The following is an 18,796-nucleotide window of genomic DNA, read 5'->3' on the forward strand; positions in this document are numbered from 1 at the left end:
GGAACAATTAGATCACTTAAGGAATTTGCCTCTGGCTACTGAGTAAGGACTAGAACTAAGAAAGAAAAACACTAAGATAACTGATCAAACGCTTTGACTTTTAAAGTAGGCTCTCTGGCTAATTCTGAATTATTTAAGGAAAGAAAAATTTTCCACAAAACTCCAGTTTTTAATTTACTGTTAATTATTGTTTCTGCGTTTTCTTTCAGAACTCTTGATGTTTCAGTGAGCTTTAATGGAGGAAATTCTGTCATCTCGGGCTCACTAACAGTCACAGCCACAGAATGTGTAAGTCACTTTTCACCTAAAGTTACCTTTTAGAAATAACTCTCTCCAGAAATAATTTATGGACCTTCAATATTGTTGCATCCTACAGTAAAGAAAGTACAAATAATAACACTGGAGACCATTACAAGAATAGGTTTGTATAGAATTTATTGTAGGTTGTTTTGTTTTTTCCTTTAGTCTCCTTTAAAAGGGATTTTAAGAGAGTATACATTATATTTTGATATTTATAAAATTGAAGTCACGTTTAAATATTAGAATAAGGTAGGAAAATGATTTCTAAATGAAGCATTTTTTCTTAAAACATTAACTGTATAAAGGAAATAATGTCTTTCTGTTAATGAAGGTTGCATTATAATATCTAAGACATTTATCATATTTTTGAAATTGTTAGTACATCTTAATGAGTGAGCTTATTATTTTGTCCCTTTTAATGTTGGTGCTTTCTCAAGAGTAAGGAAATTGATTTTGAGAGCTTTATAATATCTTGGTTTGAAACTACACTGAAACTATAATTTAGTTAAGATGGTTGATTTGCACTACCTAAGATGCAATATTTGAATATATAAATTCCATTGATAAGAGAGTGTTTTCCTTATAGTTAATTTTTTTGGTTTATCTTGACATTAGATTGTTGAACATGAAAACACAAAGCACTAAAAGGAACTGATCACATGGCTGATATTCTTATGAGTGCATTTTCTTTGTTAAAAATACATAAATCAAAGCAAAAAAAAAAAAAAATTCCTGCCCTTCAAAAGACCAAAATCCCAAACCTAAACATTTTCTCACATCTCATGATTTTTTTTTTTTAACATCTTTATTGGAGTATAAAGGCTTTACAATGGTATGTTAGTTTCTGCTGTATAACAAAGTGAATCAGCTATACATATACATATATCCCCATATCTCCTCCCTCTTGCATCTCCCTCTCACCCTCCCTATCCCACCTCTCTAGGTGGACACAAAGCACTGAGCTGATTTCCCTGTGCTATGTGGCTGCTTCCCACTAGCTATCTATTTTACATTTGGTAGTATATATTAGTCCATGTCACTCTCTCACTTTGTCCCAGCTTACCCTTTCCCACCCCATGTCCTCAAGTCCATTCTCTACTTATGAGTCCTTATTCCTGTCCTGCCCCTAGATTTGTCAGAACCAATTTTTTTTCTTTTTTTAGATCCCATATATATGTGTTAGCATACGGTACTTGTTTTTCTCTTTCTGACTTATTTCACTCTGTATGAGAGTCTCTAGGTCCATCCACCTCACTACAAATAACTCAAATTCGTTTCTTTTTATGGTTGAGTAATATTCCATTGTATATATGCGCCACATCTTCTTTATCCATTCATCTGTCAATGGACACTTAGGTTGCTTCCATGTCCTGGCTATTGGAAATAGTGCTGCAGTGAACATTATGGTAAATGACTCTTTTTGAATTATGGTTTTCTCAGGGTATATGCCCAGTAGTGGGATTGCTGGGTCATATGGTAGTTCTATTTTTAGTTTTTTAAGGAACCTCCATACTGTCCTCCAGAGTGGCTGTATCAATTTACATTCCCACCAACAGTGCAAGAGGGTTCCCATTTCTCCACACCCTCTCCAGCATTTATTGTTTGTAGAGTTTTTGATGTTGGCCATTCTGACCAGTGTGAGGTAATACCTCACTGTAGATTTGATTTGCATTTCTCTAATGATTAGTGATGTTGAGCATCATTTCATGTGTTTGTTGTCAATCTTTGGAGAAATGTCGATTTAGATCTTCCATCCATTGTTGGATTGGGTTGTTTGCTTTTTTTGATATTGAGCTGCATGAGCTGCTTGTATATTTTGGAGATTTATCCTTTGTCAGTTGCTTCATTTGCAAATATTTTCTCCCATTCTGAAGGTTGTCTTTTCGTCTTGTTTATGGTTTCCTTTGCTGTGCAAAAGATTTTAAGTTTCATTAGGTCCCATTTGTTTATTTTTGTTTTTATTTCCATTTCTCTAGGAGGTGGGTCAAAAAGGACCTTGCTGTGATTTATCTCATAGAATGTTCTGCCCATGTTTCTCTCTAAGAGTTTTATAGTGCCTGGCCTTACATTTAGGTCTTTAATCCGTTAGGAGTTTATTTTTGTGTATGGTGTTAGGGAGTGTTCTAATTTCATTCTTTTACATGTAGCTGTCCAGTTTTCCCAGCACCACTTATTGAAGAGGCTGTCTTTTCTCCATTGTATATTCTTGCCACCTTTGTCAAAGATAAGGCGACCATATATGCGTAGGTTTATCCCTGGACTTTCTATCCTGTTCCATTGATCTGTATTTCTGTTTTTGTGCCAATACCATACTCTCTTGATGACTGTAGCTTTATAGTTTAGTCTGAAGTCAGGGAGCCTGAATCCTCCAGCTCCATTTTTCTTTCTCAAGACTGCTTTGGCTATTCGGGGTCTTTTGTGTTTCCATACAAATTGTGAAAATTTTTGTTGTAGTTCTATGAAAAATGCCATTGGTAGTTTGATAAGGATTGTATTGAATCTGTAGATTGCTTTGGGTAGTATACTCATTTTCATATTATTTATTCTTCCAATCCAAGAACATGGTATATCGCTCTATCTGTTTGTATCATCTTTAATTTCTTTCATCAGTGTCTTATAGTTTTCTGCATACAGGTCGTTTGTCTTCTTAGGTAGATTTATTCCTAGGTATTTTATTCTTTTTGTTGCAGTGATAAATGGGAGTGTTTCCTTAATTTCTCTTTCAGATTTTTCATCATTAGTGTAGAGGAATGCAAGAGATTTCTGTGCATCAATTTTGTATCCTGCTCCTTTACCAAATTCATTGATTAGCTCTAGTAGTTTTCTGGTAGCATCTTTAGGATTCTCTATGTATAGTATCATGTCATCTGCAAACAATGACAGTTTTACCTCTTCTTTTATGATTTGGATTCCTTTTATTTCTTTTCTTCTCTGATTGCTGTGGCTAAAGCTTCCAAAACTATGTTGAATAATAGTTGTGAGAGTGGGCAACCTTCTCTTGTTCCTGGTCTTAGTGGAAAAGGTTTCAGTTTTTAACCATTGAGAATGATGTTGGCTGTGGGTTTGTCATATATGGCCTTTATTATGTTGAGGTAAATTCCCTCTATGTCTACTTTCTGGAGGGTTCTTATCATAAATGGATGTTGAATTTTGTTGAAAGCTTTTTGTGAATATCTTGAGATGATCATATGGTTTTTATCCTTCAATTTGTTAATATGGTGTATCACATTGATTGATTTGTGTATATTGAAGAATCCTTGCATTCCTGGGATAAACCCCACTTGATCATGGTGTATGATCCTTTTAATGTGCTGTTGGATTCTGTTTGCTAGTATTTTGTTGAGGATTTTTGCATCTGTGTTCATCAGTGATACTGGCCTGTAGTTTTCTTTCTTTGTGACATCTTTGGTTTTGGTATCAGGGTAATGGTGGCCTCGTAGAATGAGTTTGGGAGTGTTCTGCCCTCTGCTATATTTTGGAAAAGTTTGAGAAGGATAGGTGTTAGCTCTTCTCTAAATGTTTGATAGAATTCGCTGTGAACTCATCTGGTCCTGGGCTTTTGTTTGTTTGAAGATTTTCAATAACAGTCTCAGTTTCAGTGCTTGTGATTGGTCTGTTTATATTTTCTATTTCTTCCTGGTTTAATCTTGGAAGGTTGTGCTTTTCTAAGAATTTGTCCATTTCTTCCAGGTTGTCCATTTTATTGGCATGTAGTTGCTTGTAGTAATCTCTCATGATCGTTTGTATTTCTGCAGTGTCAGTTGTTATTTCTCCTTCATTTCTAATTCTATTGATTTGAGTCTTCTCCATTTTTTTCTTGATGAGTCTGGCTAACGGTTTATCAATTTTGTTTATCTTCTCAAAGAACCAGCTTTTAGTTTTATTGATCTTTACTATCTTTTCTGTCATTTCTTTTTCATTTATTTCGGCTCTGATCTTTATGTCTTTCCTTCTGCTATCTTTGGGGTTTTTTTGTTCTTCTTTCTCTAATTGCTTTAGGTGTAAGGTTAGTTTGTTTATTTGAGATGTTTCTTATTTCTTGAGGTAGGATTGTATTGCTATAAACTTCCCCTTTAGAACTGCTTTTGCTGCATCCAATAGGTTTTGGGTCATCTTGTTTTCATTGTCATTTGTTTCTAGGTAATTTTTGATTCCCTCTTTGATTTCTTCAGTGATCTCTTGGATATTTGGTAGTGTATTCTTTAGCCTCCATGTGTTTGTATTTTTTACAGTTTTTTACCTGTAATTGATATCTAGTCTCATAGCGTTGTGGTTGGAAAACATACTTGATATGATTTCAACTTTCTTAAATTTACCAAGGCTAGATTTGTGACACGAGATATGATCTATACTGGAGAATATTCCATCAGCACTTGAGAAGAAAGTGTAATTTGCTGTTTTCAAATGAAATATCCTATAAATATCAATTAAATCTATCTGTTCTACTGTGTCATTTAAAGCTTGTGTTTCCATATTAATTTTCTGTCTGGATGGTCTGTCCATTGGTGTAAGTAAGGTGATAAAGTCCCCCACTATTATTGTGTTACTGTCGATTTCCTGTTTTATACGTGTTAGCATTTGCCTTATGTATTGAGGTGCGCCTTTGTTGGGTGCATATAGATTTATAATTGTTATATCTTCTTCTTGGATTGATCCCTTGATCATTATGTAGTGTCCTTCTTTGTCTCTTATAATAGTCTTTGTTTTAAAGTCTATTTTGTCTGATATGAGAATTGCTACTCCAGCTTTCTTTTGATTTCGATTTCCATGGAATATCTTTTTCCATCCCCTCACTTTCAGTCTGTATGTGTCCCTAGGTCTGAAATGGGTCTCTTGTAAACAGCATATATATGGGTCTTGTTTTTGTATCCATTCAGCCAGTCTGTGTCTTTTGGTTGGAGCAGTTAATCCATTTACGTTTAAGGTAGTTATCGATATGTATGTTCCTATTACCATTTTCTTAATTGTTCTGGGTTTGTTATCGTAAGTCTTTTCCTCCTCTTGTGTTTCCTGCCTAGAGAAGTTCTTTTAGTATTTGTTGTAAAGCTGGTTTGGTGGTGCTGAATTCTCTTAGCTTTTGCTTGTCTGTAAATGTTTTAATTTCTCTGTGAAATCTGAATGAGATCCTTGCTGGGTAGAGTAATCTTTGTTGTAGGTTTTCCCTTTCATCACTTTAAATATGTCCTGCCACTCCCTTCTGGCTTGTTGAATTTCTGCTGAAAGATCAGCTGTTAACCTTATGGGGATTCCCTTGTATGTTATTTGTTGCTTTTCCCTTGCTGCTTTTAATATTTTTTCTTTGTATTTAATTTCTGATAGTTTGATTAATATGTGTCTTGGCGTGTTTCTCTTTGGATTTATCCTGTATTGAACTCTCTGCACTTCCTGGACTTGAATGACTATTTCCTTTCCCATATTAGGGAAGTTTTCAACTATAATCTCTTCAAATATTTTCTCAGTCCCTTTTTTTTCTCTTCTTCTTCTGGGACCCCTATAATTCGAATGCTGGTGCGTTAAATGTTGTCCCAGAGGACTCTGAGACTGTCCTCAATTCTTTTCATTCTTTTTCTTTATTTTGCTCTACTGTAATTATTTTCACTGTTTTATCTTCCAGATCACTTATCCGTTCTTCTGCCTCAGTTATTCTGCTAATGGTTCCTTCTAGAGAATTTTTAATTTCATTTTTTGTGTTGTTCATCCTTGTTTGTTTGCTCCTTAGTTCTTCTAGCTCCTTGGGAAATGTTTCTTGTATTTTCTCCATTCTATTTCCAAGATTTTGGATCAATTTTACTATCATGGCTCTGAATTCGTTTTCAGGTAGACTGCGTATTTCCTCTTCATTTGTTTGGTCTGGTGGGTTTTTACCTTGCTCCTTCATCTGCTGTGTATTTATATGTCTTCTCGTTTTGCTTAACTTACTGCATTTGTGGTCTCCTTTTCACAGGCTGCAGGTTCATAGTTCCTGTTGTTTATGTTGTCTGCCTCCAGTGGCTAAGGGTGGTTCAGTGGGGTGTGTAGGCTTCCTGGTGGAGGGGACTGGTGCCTGTGTTCTGGTGGATGAGCCTGGATCTTGTCTTTCTGGTGGGCAGGACTGCATCCGGTGGTGTATTTTGGGGTGTCTGTGACCTTAGTATGATTTTAGGCAGCCTCTCTGCTAATGGGTATGGTTGTGTTCCTGTCTTTCTAATTGTTTGTCATGTGGTGTCCAGCATTGTAGCTTGCCAGTCATTGAGTGGAGCTGGGTCTTAGCGTTGACATGGAGATCTCTGGGAGAGCTTTCGCTGTTTGGTATTATGTGGGGCCAGGAGGTCTCTAGTGGACCAATGTTCTGAACTTGGCTCTGTCACCTCAGAGGCTCAGGCCTGACACCTGGCCAGAGCACCAAGATCCTGTTAGCCACACAGTTCAGAAGAAAAGGTAGAGAAAAAAAGAAAGAAAAAATATAAAATAAATAAAGTTATTAAAATAAAAAATTATTAAAAATAAAAATAAAAAATAATTTAAAAAAAGAAAGAAGAGAGCAACCAAACCAAAAAACAATTCCACCAATGATAACAAGCACTAAAAACTATACTAAAAAAATAAACAAAAAAAACCCTCAAAAAATGGACAGACAGAACCCTCGCATAAATGACAAGAGCAAATCTATACAGACAAAGTCACAAAGAAGCATACACATACATACTCACAAAAAAAATAAAAAGGAAAAAATATATATATATATTAAAAAAAGAAGAGAGAGCCCCCAAATCAATAAACAAATTGTGATAATAATCTCTAATAAGAAACTAAGATAAAGATAAAACCAGAAACAAATTAGATGCAGAAAGCAAACCCCAAGTCTACAGTTGCTCCCAAAGTCCACCTCCTCAATTTGGGATGATTCGTTGTCTATTCAGGTATTCCACAGATGCAGGTACATCAAGTTGATTGTGGGGATTTAATCTGATGCTCCTGAGGCTGCTGGGAGAGATTTCCCTTTCTCTTCTTTGTTCGCACAGCTCCTGGGGTTCAGCTTTGGATTTGGACCCGCCTCTGCGTGTAGGTCGCCTGAGGGCGTCTGTTCTTCGCCCAGACAGGACGGGGTTAAAGGAGCAGCTGATTCGGGGGCTCTGGCTCACTCAGGCCGGGGGAGGGAGGGGTATGATGTGGGCCGAGCCTGCGGTGGCAGAGGCTGGCGTGACGTTGCACCAGCCTGAGGCACGCCGTGTGTTCTCCCAGGGAAGTTGTCCCTGGATCATGGGATCCTGCAGTGGCGGGCCGCACCGGCTCCCGGGAGGGGCGGTGGTGATAGTGACCTGTGCTCGCACACAGGCTTCTTGGTGGCGCAGCAGCAGCCTTAGCGTCTCATGCCCGTCTCTGGCATCCATGCTGATAGCTGCGGCTCGTGCCCTTCTCTGGAGCTTGTTTAGCTGGCGCTCTGAATCCCCTCTCCTCGCGCACCCCGAAACAATGGTCTCTTGCCTCTTAGGCAGGTCCAGATTTTTTTCTGGACTCCGTCATGGCTAGCTGTGGCGCACTAGCCCCCTTCAGGCTGTGTTCACGCAGCCAACCCCAGTCCTCTCCCTGGGATCTGACCTCCGAAGCCCGAGCCTCAGCTCCCAGCCCCCACCCATCCTGGCGGGTGAGCAGACAAACCTCTCGGGCTGGTGAGTGCTGGTCAGCACCGATCCTCTGTGCAGGAATGTCTCTGCTTTGCCCTCTGCACCCCTTTTGCTGCACTCTCCTCCGTGGCTACAAAGCTTCCCCCTTGCCACCCCCTGTCTCTGCCAGTGAAGGGGCTTCCTAGTGTGTGGAAACTTTTCCTCCTTCACAGCTCCCTCTCAGAAGGGCAGGTCCCATCCTTTTTCTTTTTCTCTGTTTTTCCTTTTTTCTTTTGCCCTACCCAGGTACACGGGGAGTTTCTTGCCTTTTGGGAGGTCTGAAGTCTTCTGCCAGTGTTCAGTAGGTGTTCTGTAGGAGTTGTTCCACATGTAGATGTATTTCTGATGTATTTGTGGGGAGGAATGCGATCTCCACGTCTTACTCCTCTACCATCTTGAAGGCGCCGCCTCCATCTCATGATTTTATGGTTTTATATTTTGATCTTTTAATTTGAGAGACATCCTTCCTCCAGCAAACAAAACAAAGCAACTCAATATTATCTGTAGAGAGATAGTTTGTTTCTTGGTGTAAGAAAACATTGCAGGGAAAACAAGCTTCCATATGGACTCTTGGGTCATTGAATTGAATTCCCTGGATAACTCTTTAACAACACCTGTTTTTATTTTGAAAATAGCTAGTTGTTTTTTTCCCCTTTTTATCTTCAATTCATGTTGCAATTTATAGGTTTTGTGGATGTTGTAATGTGTAGGTTTCCTGGTCCCTCAGGATGTGGTTGAGATTACACACGTTTGTGGTATATGGTATCTCAGTGTTTTGCTCACTGAAATGGCATTCTTTCTCCATCCTCCTTCCTTTTCTGTACCTCCAGCCGTCTTTTTTCACCTCTCTTCCACAGAAGCAGGAAAACAAATCTTTGTCTGCATCCTGTAACCATGCACAGTTTCTGTGTGCAGGGATGCTGAAGCCAAATGACTCATTTGGAATGTACAGGTTGTTTGTTTCCTGGAAAGAGGAAGTCTTTCTAGGTCTTGCTAGTTCTAAGGGGAGCATAACGTGACTCGAGGTGGTTTTAAGAGTAAGGTGATTTCAGAAAAAGGAACATCAGTTGTGTCAGAGATGGAGAGAAAGTTTGGGGTCACGTTGTTATATTAAATAAGGCATCTGAATTCTTTCCCTTGAGAAGAGATTTAAGCAAAGCCTTGAGGAAGGTGAGGGAGTGAGCCCTGACGACCGTGCAAGGGAAGAGTGTTCTTGTGGAGGGAGCAGCTCGAACAGAGCCTAAGATGGGACTGTATGTGACTGGTTTAAAGAGGAGAAAAGGCAGCCAGTGTGCAGAGTGGAGGTAGCTGGGGGAGGAGGAGGCCTGAGATGAGTAGGAGAGAGTGGAGGGAGAGGAGAGATCATGGAGAGTTTTGTTAAGTCAGTGTAAGATTCTGAGTTTAAGTGAAACAGGAGCCACTGGAAGATGACATGCTATGACTGTGTTTTAAAAGGATCATTCTGGCTGCTGTGCAAAAATAGACTTTGCAGGTAGGGGCCAATGTGGAGACCTGGAGACCAATTCTGTGGCTAGTTCAGTAATCTAGGAGAGGGGATGGTGGCTCCACTAGGGAGATAGCAAGGGAGATGGTGGGAAGTGGTTAGATTTGAATATATTTTAAAGGTGGAGTCTACCGGATACCTAGACAGATTAGATATGGGTGTGACAGAAAGACAATAAGGACAGTTCCAGGCTTTTACATCTGAGCAACTAGAAAGATGAGTTGTCATCAGGTAGAGCCGTTTTTTGAAAAAGTTGAGGAGGTCTGTTTTGGAAATGTTGAGTGAAAGACGTCCATTTTTCATCTCAGTGGGAGTGTCAGAAAGGCTGTTGAATACACAAGTCTGAAGTTCTAGAAAGAGGTCTGGATTGGAGGTGCACATTTGGGAGTTGTTGTATGGAATGAAAGAGTCAACCAAATTCCACATGATTTTTAATAAAAAAAAAAAGGAGCTTTTAGTAGGTAGAGCAAGAAGGGAAAGAAAGCCAGAGAAATGTTTTGTATTTATGGACGAACCGAGATAAACTGGGTCTTGAAAGGAGAGCAGGTCTTAGGCAAAGGGAGAGGAGGGGGGAGCATTTTACAGATAAATAGCAAACAGAAATTGAAGGGAGGAGGGACAAATTAGGGATATAGGATTAACAGATATAAACCACTATATACTGAATAGATAAGCAACAAGAATTTACTGTATAGCACAGGGAGCTATACCCGTTATCTTATAAAACCTTTAAAGGAATATAATCTGCAAAAATACTGAATCGCTGTACTGTACACCTGAAACGAACAGAATATTGTAAAGCAATTATACTTTAATAAAAAATTAATGAAAAAAATTGAAAGTAGATATATTTGGTTGTGATAAAAATAGTGGAAGGAAAGCTTGGAAAGAGAAAATTTAGATTAGATTATCCATGGCCTAAAAAAAAAAAAAAAAAAGCTTAGAGTTCATCCTACAGGTCTGTGGTTCCTCAACTTCAGTACACAGTGTTAAAATGAATGAAGGGAAGAAAATCTTCCACATTCATGAGAGATTGAACTCAACTCTGCTGAGACAAAGGGCTAGAGAGTTTTTTTTCCTTCCAGTTTTATTGAGATATAATTGACATACAGCACTGTATAAGTTTAAGGTGTACAGCATAATTATTTGACTTACATAACCACAGGATAATTCTTTTTTTCTCATTAGATTTAACCATTATTTTGATTTAAATGCAAATATGTCTGGTGTGTGGTAGTAATATCACCGTTTTATAGATGTAGAAAGTGAGAATGGAGCTGATGAGAAAGTACCTGCAGATGTGTGCATTACATCTCTATTCAGAATAGAAGAAGACAGTGGGTAATATTATGATAAATACCGGCCTTGTATTTGTGTGATACCTAGCCTTTCAGGCATATTCGGATGTGATAATTAGGAGAGATGAAGTTAGTAATCTTACTCATTCTTGGATGATGCTTTCGGCTCTTCACAGGCATTCGAAAAGCCAAACAAAATAAAACACCATTATTTAGCAATTGATTAATCCTTGTGGAAATCTCACAAATAAAGAAGCTCCTCTGTTCTCCAAGAGCATCCGGGCTCGGTCTTATTAAGGCACTTATGTCACTGGGTTGTAATTTCCTGTTTACTTCTCGGCCTCTCTCTGCAGTCTGTGCCTTGCTCATTGTCTCCCTCTCAGTGCCTGTTCCTTACACGAGGCAGGTGCTCCAAAATTATTTGTTAAAGGAATGAGTGACAGTACCTGTATATTCAGTTTAAAAGTGGGGAAACTAAGGTTTGGACTTAAAAGATTTAACACTAGAATCTGAGGAGGGTTTAGACTTAGGCAGTCCATGCTTTTCGTCTGTCTCAGAAGATCTAAATGTGTCTCCGCTTTAAACAATTCAGTGAAAGATGTCTTTTTTCCCCCCTTGGGCCACTGCTCTTCTGATTCTTTTAGAATAATAATACTAAGAACAAATTTTCTGAGCACTAATGAAGTGCCAGACACTGTGCTAAGCCCTACACATGTGCTCAGCACTTCATGATTTCATTTAATTCTCACCACTCAAGAGGAGGCTATTACTATTACCTTAATTTTACAGATGAGAAAACTGAGGAACAGAGAGCCACCTCTAATCTTTAGTTCACATTGATGCAAACACATTAGAAGATGCTTCTGCTAGTAGGTGGATCCAACCCTCAGCATGCTACACAGCTTGATGAGCAGAATATTGGCTGATTTCAGCTTTCACTGCCCCCGAGAAAGGGGAGACTTGGAGCCTGGAGGCCCTGGGGTTAAACTGCTTGCTCAGTTTCATAGTCGAGTAAATGCTAGAATTGAGAATTGAACCCAAGTTTGTCTTCCCCTGGCCTGAATACTTGCACAATCTGCCATTCGTTACCAGGTCCTAATTTGATTTATATAAGACAGAGGTTGGCAATTTTTTTCTGTAAAGGGTCAGATAGTAATTATTTTAGGCGTTAGGGGCTACACAGTTACACTACTCAACTCTGCCATTGTAACACAAAGGCGGCCATAGACATATAAACAAACGGGCATGGCTATGTTCAACATACTATGTACACTAGAATTTGAATTTCATGTATTGATAATATATTTTTCTTTAAATTTTTTTCAGCTATGTAATAATGTAAAAAATGTTTTGTAGCTTGCCAAACATCTTATGAAACAGATGAGCTGATTTGGCCTTTAGGCCATAGTTTGCTAGTTCCTGATATGGAATATTTCAAAAGAATCTAGTAAATGAAATCATCACCTATTTTATGACTATTTTTTCTTCCCCTAGCTCTAAATTCATGGAAGCAAAATTGTGAAGATTTAGTTCCCCTTTTCTGTGTCTGTTTTATTCTAATGTGGTTGCTGTGATTAATTATTTTCTAGATAGATTGCAACAGGCTATTCACGCACTTTTGAAATTTTTGAGTGATTCCTCTTTTCCCATAGTTATTTTGCAAGTACAGTAGTGACTCTGATTTGTTTTTATACGTCTGTCATTTTGTTAGCTAGAATTTCAGTTCTATTTGGCGGAGTGAAGTTTTTCATTGCACATTATAACTTCCTTTTAATGAAGAAAAGGAAATTAGATGCAGATGAAGTTCAAAGACTGAATGTGTCCAGGATGACTAGAAAATATATTCCTTTTACCCTGAAATCAAGCTCAAGGTTCTGGTGTGTCCCCAACTTAACCCTTAAAAGAGTTTTGGCTTCAAAGCCTTGACCAACATCTGGGTACTAATCTCCAACTGGACTCCTCAGCTAATTTGTCTTTGTAGACATCTGAAAATGCTACTTGTTCAGAACTATAGCTAGGAAGAATTGATCCAACAAATGGCCGATTGGAAGGTCATCTAACAAATGGATATTAACCCAACAAGTGGCCAATTCTCTCTGTAATAAAGAGGATTACTGCTTTCCAGAAATTTGTGTTTCATTATTTTCTTCAGCTGCTTCAGGTACTACCAAGTCCTCTCAAATTCTATTTTTCAGACAAAGCTGTCTTTTCTTGTTCTTGACCTCCACTCCCTTACTGGGCTTTCTTATATTTCCTCAGGAGGTCCTCTCAGAATCCTAAACCAGGCTAGTCCCTGCTTTGCCCTGTTTCTGTTGTACTCTCCTTCCATACTTCTCACATTTATGATTGTGTGTTCAAGGGTTGTCCCTCCAACTAACCTGTGGGCTTCATGAAGACTTGTGCAACATTATAGCTTTGGCAGCTTTTTAACTGCCTAGTGTTTAAAGAGCAGCGCACCTAAACAGAGGTGAGAGGCTTTTAGTTTCCACCTATGATACATAACTCTGCGTAACCAGATCTAGTTTCATCTGACTCTGAAGTTTGCAGCATAGTATCTGCTCATAGGACTGAAATCTATGTGTTTGACCTTTTCTTAATTTGTTTATAAAGTTATGTGAGCAATGAAATTATTTCCCTTTCATGGCTGAAGTCTTTCATGCTCTGATAATGGCTCTGGCAAATCAAAACAAAGGAACTGGGAAAGCCTGGATTTGTATGCAGTGAACTGAGCTAATGTCTGGGACTGGAGCATCCAGGGCTGTGTTTATGGCAAGTTTGGGTTGCATTAAATTCTTCGCTTACTGTGACCTGTTTTCCATCATGCCTCTCTTAAATGTGATAAAGATTAAGTCTGTAGGTCTTCAGAAAGTGTGTATTTTCATAGTCAGTTTTCTTGTAGACTAATTTTCAGAATCAGTTGAGATGATAATATTATTATACTAAATGTATATTTGCATCTGGATGTGCATAATGTTTTGTCAGTGTTCCTAACAGGGGCATTTTTGAAAGAAAATCCAAGAATTTTGACTGCCTATCATGGCCAGCCCATCTACTTTATATTCTGTCAGTATGATTTTCCGAATTTCCTGCTCATGACACATTTGTAGAAAGAAAAAACTAACCACTAAACTTTTAGCATATTCACACCCTCCAGTTTCACGTCCTTATTTCTGAACATAGGATTTGAATTCTAAGAAAAGGGAAAAACAAATGTTCATACAACCCTTTTGGAAGCGGTGTGCACAGCCACATGGTGAGCATTTCCATGGATGCTACGGCTCGATCCTCATGTGGGAAAGGTCTGGTGGGGAAGGCTGCATTCATTCCATACATGAACGGTCACAGATCGGGGCTATCTTATGTAAGACCTTATATTTGAAGGTGGAATCATGAATTTATACATTTGACAACATTTCTCCCATAGGATATCATAGTCTTCTATGTATTTCTTTGACATTCTTTTCCCATTATATTCTTGTTTGTCTAGATTTCGGAGCTTAGTATAATCAAGCCTATGGAGAATTGTATGATTTGTTCATGAACTTTTAGAATTCTGTGTAGAAAGCTGCACTTTGAGTGTTTTCATAAGTATCCTGATTTGTGCTCTGAATTACTTTCTTTGGTTTTGAGGACAGAGAACTTAGATTTTTGCCAGGAAATTTCCTATAAAGTATTTATCTCCTCTCTCTCTCTCTCTCTCTCTCTGACACATACACACACACACACACACACAGAACTTTCTGTGTGCAAGACACTGATTTAGACGTTTAGGTTACATCAGTGACCACATGTTGAGCTTACACTTTCATTCTACCAAACTGTACATCAAGAAGTTGCAAGATGACTGCATGTCTTCTCATTTCTTAAATTTTAAGTTAATTTTTTATGGTAAATATGTGGTAACATCTTCAAGTGCCTTAAGAATGGTCTAATAGTAAATATTAGAGCTTTATGAATATTGTATGTGTATGTGTCTGTGTGTGAAGTTTCTGTAGTTATTTTTGTTGTCTTCTGAAAAATAAATTAAATGACATACTCAAGGATTCTACGTGATATTTTGGTGGTGTCTGTTTTGGTTCATTTGAAACCTAACATTAGTTACCTAAATAGCTTGTATGGTTATTCCCTCTTGCATCCAGATGCAAAATTAGAAATTAAAGGATAGCTTTAATTGTTCATGTATACTTGATTCTTAATATTTTCCTAAAAAAAATTCTGAAATTAATATATGTTTTATGGTTTATGCTGCTTTGAGAATTATTTTTAAAGTTATTTTTTAATGGATTTATTAAAACTGAAGTGCTGTTAGTAATCAACGTCTTTGAAAATTGATCTGTTTTGAGATGATAGTTTCCAAGTCACTATATGGTAATCTCTTTTTCTTTTTCTTCCATTGTGATACTAACAGATGATATAGGGAAACTGTGACACACATTTCAAGATTTTTGTGATTAGCTATACCAAGTATATTTTGCTAGAACTCCCTAAAGTAATACTTTTGAAAAGTACCTTCTCTTCTCTTTTCAGTTATTTACAAATAACTGTTTACATAAAGATCATTATCTCTTTATGCATAGGTTATTATGTATTACAATTCAAATTCCATTATAAAATGTTCTAATTAAATGCTACCACCATTGTTGCTTCAACATCTGAAAGTCTCTTAGCTTTGATCAATCCTAACATTTCCCAAAATGGATTCTAGAAAATCCGAGTTCTGTAGGGTATTGATAATGTTATGAGAAAAAAAAATTGATCAGTGTTGATGTAAGTTGGACTGTTTTTTTTTACTACAAAGCCATTCAGGGCTTTAAAAATATGCTAATGTGTGCAGTGCTTTTCTAAGAGAGATAGCCTGGTTATAGCTTTGCCACAGAGATGCTTTGTGGCAAAGCATGCTTTGGGAACAACTGACTTTCTTATTTTGTAGATTAGAAAATGGAGTCCCTGAGAAATTAAACAACTTGCTTAAAATTAGACCTCCAGACTAATATTTTTAAGATAATGCTATTCTAAGATGGAAACTGATAGGTTCTTCCCACCCAGCCTTTCTCTCTGTCAGCTCTTGGGCTAAATGTGGCTCTTGCCTTGACTTCTGGGCTTGTACTACTTGTTTTGAATGATAGGAAATGTATCCCTGAAAAGCTGCCTTATAAAGGCCCAAATTTCCACCCAGACAGTGTATTGATTTATTTACAGTTTTTTTTTTTTTCTTCCTTGAAATCTTCCCCTTCCCCCTCAAAAATAAACCCACAAACCAAACATGATTACTGGGGATCCCGGAGAGCAGTGGTTTGGAAGAGACAACTCGTTCTCTTGGAAACTTTATCTCTGCACTAAAAATTCAGCAAACACTCTTCTTTGTTTTTGTGGCTTTTTCAGTCTTATTTATTTGGAGTTCATTCTCTTAGTAAATAGTTTTAAGTGCCAGACATGGAGTGCACATTAGTAAGTAGGTTGGGCATAGGCGCTGCCTTCCTAGAGCTCACAGTGAATATAGAAAAGACAAATTAAATAAAAAATTGTAGTTCATCATAAATAAATAAGCAAATAAATCAATAAATATATTGTGATAAATGCTAAGATTAAAGTACAGAGAACTATGCCTTGTACAGTAAGGAGGGGCATTTTCTAGGCAGAAGGTACAAGGAAGTCTTCCTGAGGAAGTGGCTTAAGCTAAGCCCTATTGGATGCGTAGGTATTTGGTAGAAGAAGGGGGTCAGAGGCAGAGCCCAGAGCAGGGGTGTTAGGCCTGGAGGAGATCGTCATTAGAAAGTGAAAAAACACCAGTGTGGTTCTTGTGTGGGTAGTGCTTGAGCTGCCCTGAGACATCTTCTGATATATGAATGCATGAGGTTACATTCTTTTCTGATGCATACAAGAACCATTGTTGTTGGTTTGCCACCTGATTGGTGATTTTTGGTAATCATCTTGTCCTACTATTTAAATATGTAAAGTAAATAATGTTCCATTATCAAAAAGTCTGGGAAAATTCTGCATAAATTCTGCCTAGAGTTAATCATGCTTATAACCAGAATAATCCTTTCCCAGAGACAAAAGGTAGGGACCATACAGACCATTCATACAAACCCAAATTGTGATTTTTCCTATTTTTCTTTAAGGCATAATTTCAAACAGTTTGGAAGATTTTTATACTAATTACTGCCTGTCTTAATATACATGAAATATAAGAGAATTTAATACAAATAGATTATAATATACTTAATATATTATATAAATGTAATAAAGTAGAATATAAATAGGGTATAAGGTAATTTATGGAATTTAAAGAATTTAAAGGAATATAAGAGAAATCTGGTTTAGGATTATGATGCTTTCTGTAATTTTTTCTGATGTTTCCTTAAAAAATATGTGTTTGGGATTTGACCCTAAACTTTGCTGACATCCTTGTTTTTGTTTTGTGCTTCCTCTAGTCTAGTGGGATTGCAGCCATCATTGCTATTTTGGTGTTACTGCTACTCTTGGGCATCGGTTTGATGTGGTGGTTTTGGCCCCTTTGCTGCAAAGTGGTGAGTAAGAAGGATTTGCAATCCTACTCTCTTTTTTTTAAAAAAACATCAAGGTGTAAAGTAAGGCTGGAATATGAATCAATATTCAACAACAGCAAAGTTTCAATTAGCAAATTGAATTTTAAAAGTTTTTGTCATTATAGTAAGTTGTATTCATGCATGCCAATAAATGTTTATTATAAAACTTCATCAGAAAAGGCTTCAAAATCAGATTTGGGGGAAGAAGGAGAAAAGAAGGTAGGACAGGTTGTAGGGATAAAGGGTTTTCCATGCAAGTACAGAAGAATTTCAAGAAAATTGAATGATATGTTCTGCTGGATTCATTGAGAGAGGTTGATAATCTGTCAGTTTTTTTTTTTTTTCAGTGCTTATTGAATGTTTCATTACCTCTTTGAAAGATCTACTATTTCAGGACCTTCTCTGTTTGCCTCTTAGAAAAACATTTTAGAAATAAATCATGTGCAAATGATTAGGGTATCTGTTAAACAGTCACTTTTGAAGTTACGACAGTTGATTTCAGGTTGTGTCATCTTTCATGTTTGAGTCAAACCTCTGAAAGAATATGGGTAATAAGCTTTCTAGTGCTACTGTAACAAATTGCCACACATTTGGTGGCTTAAAGCAACACAAATTTATTATCTAAGTTATGTAATCACAGATCCAACATGGGTCTCACTGGGCTAAACTGGGTTAAAAGGTATCGGCAGTGATACATTCCTCTCTTAATGCTCTAGAACAGAACATGCTCCCTCGCATTTTCCAGCTTCTAGAAGCCACCTCCATTCCTTGCCTTGTGAGCCCCTTCCTCCACCTTTAGAGCCAGCCACGTTGCACCTTTGTCACCATTATTCTGTAGTCACATGTACCTCTGACTCTGAACCCAGCTGGGAAAGGACCTCCACTGTTAAGGAACCATGTGATTAGGTTTGACCCACCTGGATAATCCAGGATGATCTCCTATCTCAAGGTCCTTAACCTTAATCACATCTGCAAAGTCTCTTTGGCCCTGGAAGACAATTTATTCACAATTCCAGGGAATTAGGATGGGGACATTTTTATAGAGCCATTATTTTTCCTGCCACAGGGTGGAATGTTGAGTAAAAAACATCAGCACATTTCAAGCAATACAACTTGGATTGTTCAGGATTCGTAGAAAAGGTTGTTCTGAAGAAGCGCTCCTTCAAAGCATGCTACTACCTATTTTGATAATATTCCTTTCCTTATCAGCACATTATATAGAACTTTATATTCTGTAGATCAGAGTAGTGTTTTACATAATATTACTAGACTGACTTTTTTTCCCTTCCCACTGCTGACTGATTTCCGTTTCCTTGCAACTTCAGGCAGTGCTTTGTATTACTCCTGCGTTTATTATTCATTGTACTTCAGTCTGCTTTCATGAGACAACTGTACAATCTTTTGTCTCAGAGCAGTTGGCCCATGGAGGAAGCACAGAATTAACTTAGACAACAGTAGAGACAAGAAGCATCCTGTCTCTTTGCTGAACTAATCAGTTTCCTG

General features: G+C 37.6%; 1 protein-coding gene across 1 annotated transcript in view; it reads left to right on the top strand.

Moving 5' to 3' along the window:
* Positions 1–18,796, top strand: part of ANTXR2 (ANTXR cell adhesion molecule 2) — a 161,081-nt gene that overhangs the window by 53,064 nt on the left and 89,221 nt on the right. The window contains exons 11-12 of the mRNA XM_059922783.1: positions 210–288; positions 17,180–17,275. Coding sequence (XP_059778766.1) covers positions 210–288; positions 17,180–17,275 — 175 coding nt within the window. The remainder of the gene's footprint in view (positions 1–209; positions 289–17,179; positions 17,276–18,796) is intronic.

The sequence above is a fragment of the Balaenoptera ricei genome, chromosome 5 (genome assembly GCF_028023285.1).
Source record: "Balaenoptera ricei isolate mBalRic1 chromosome 5, mBalRic1.hap2, whole genome shotgun sequence".
Classification (NCBI taxonomy): Eukaryota; Metazoa; Chordata; class Mammalia; order Artiodactyla; family Balaenopteridae; genus Balaenoptera; species Balaenoptera ricei.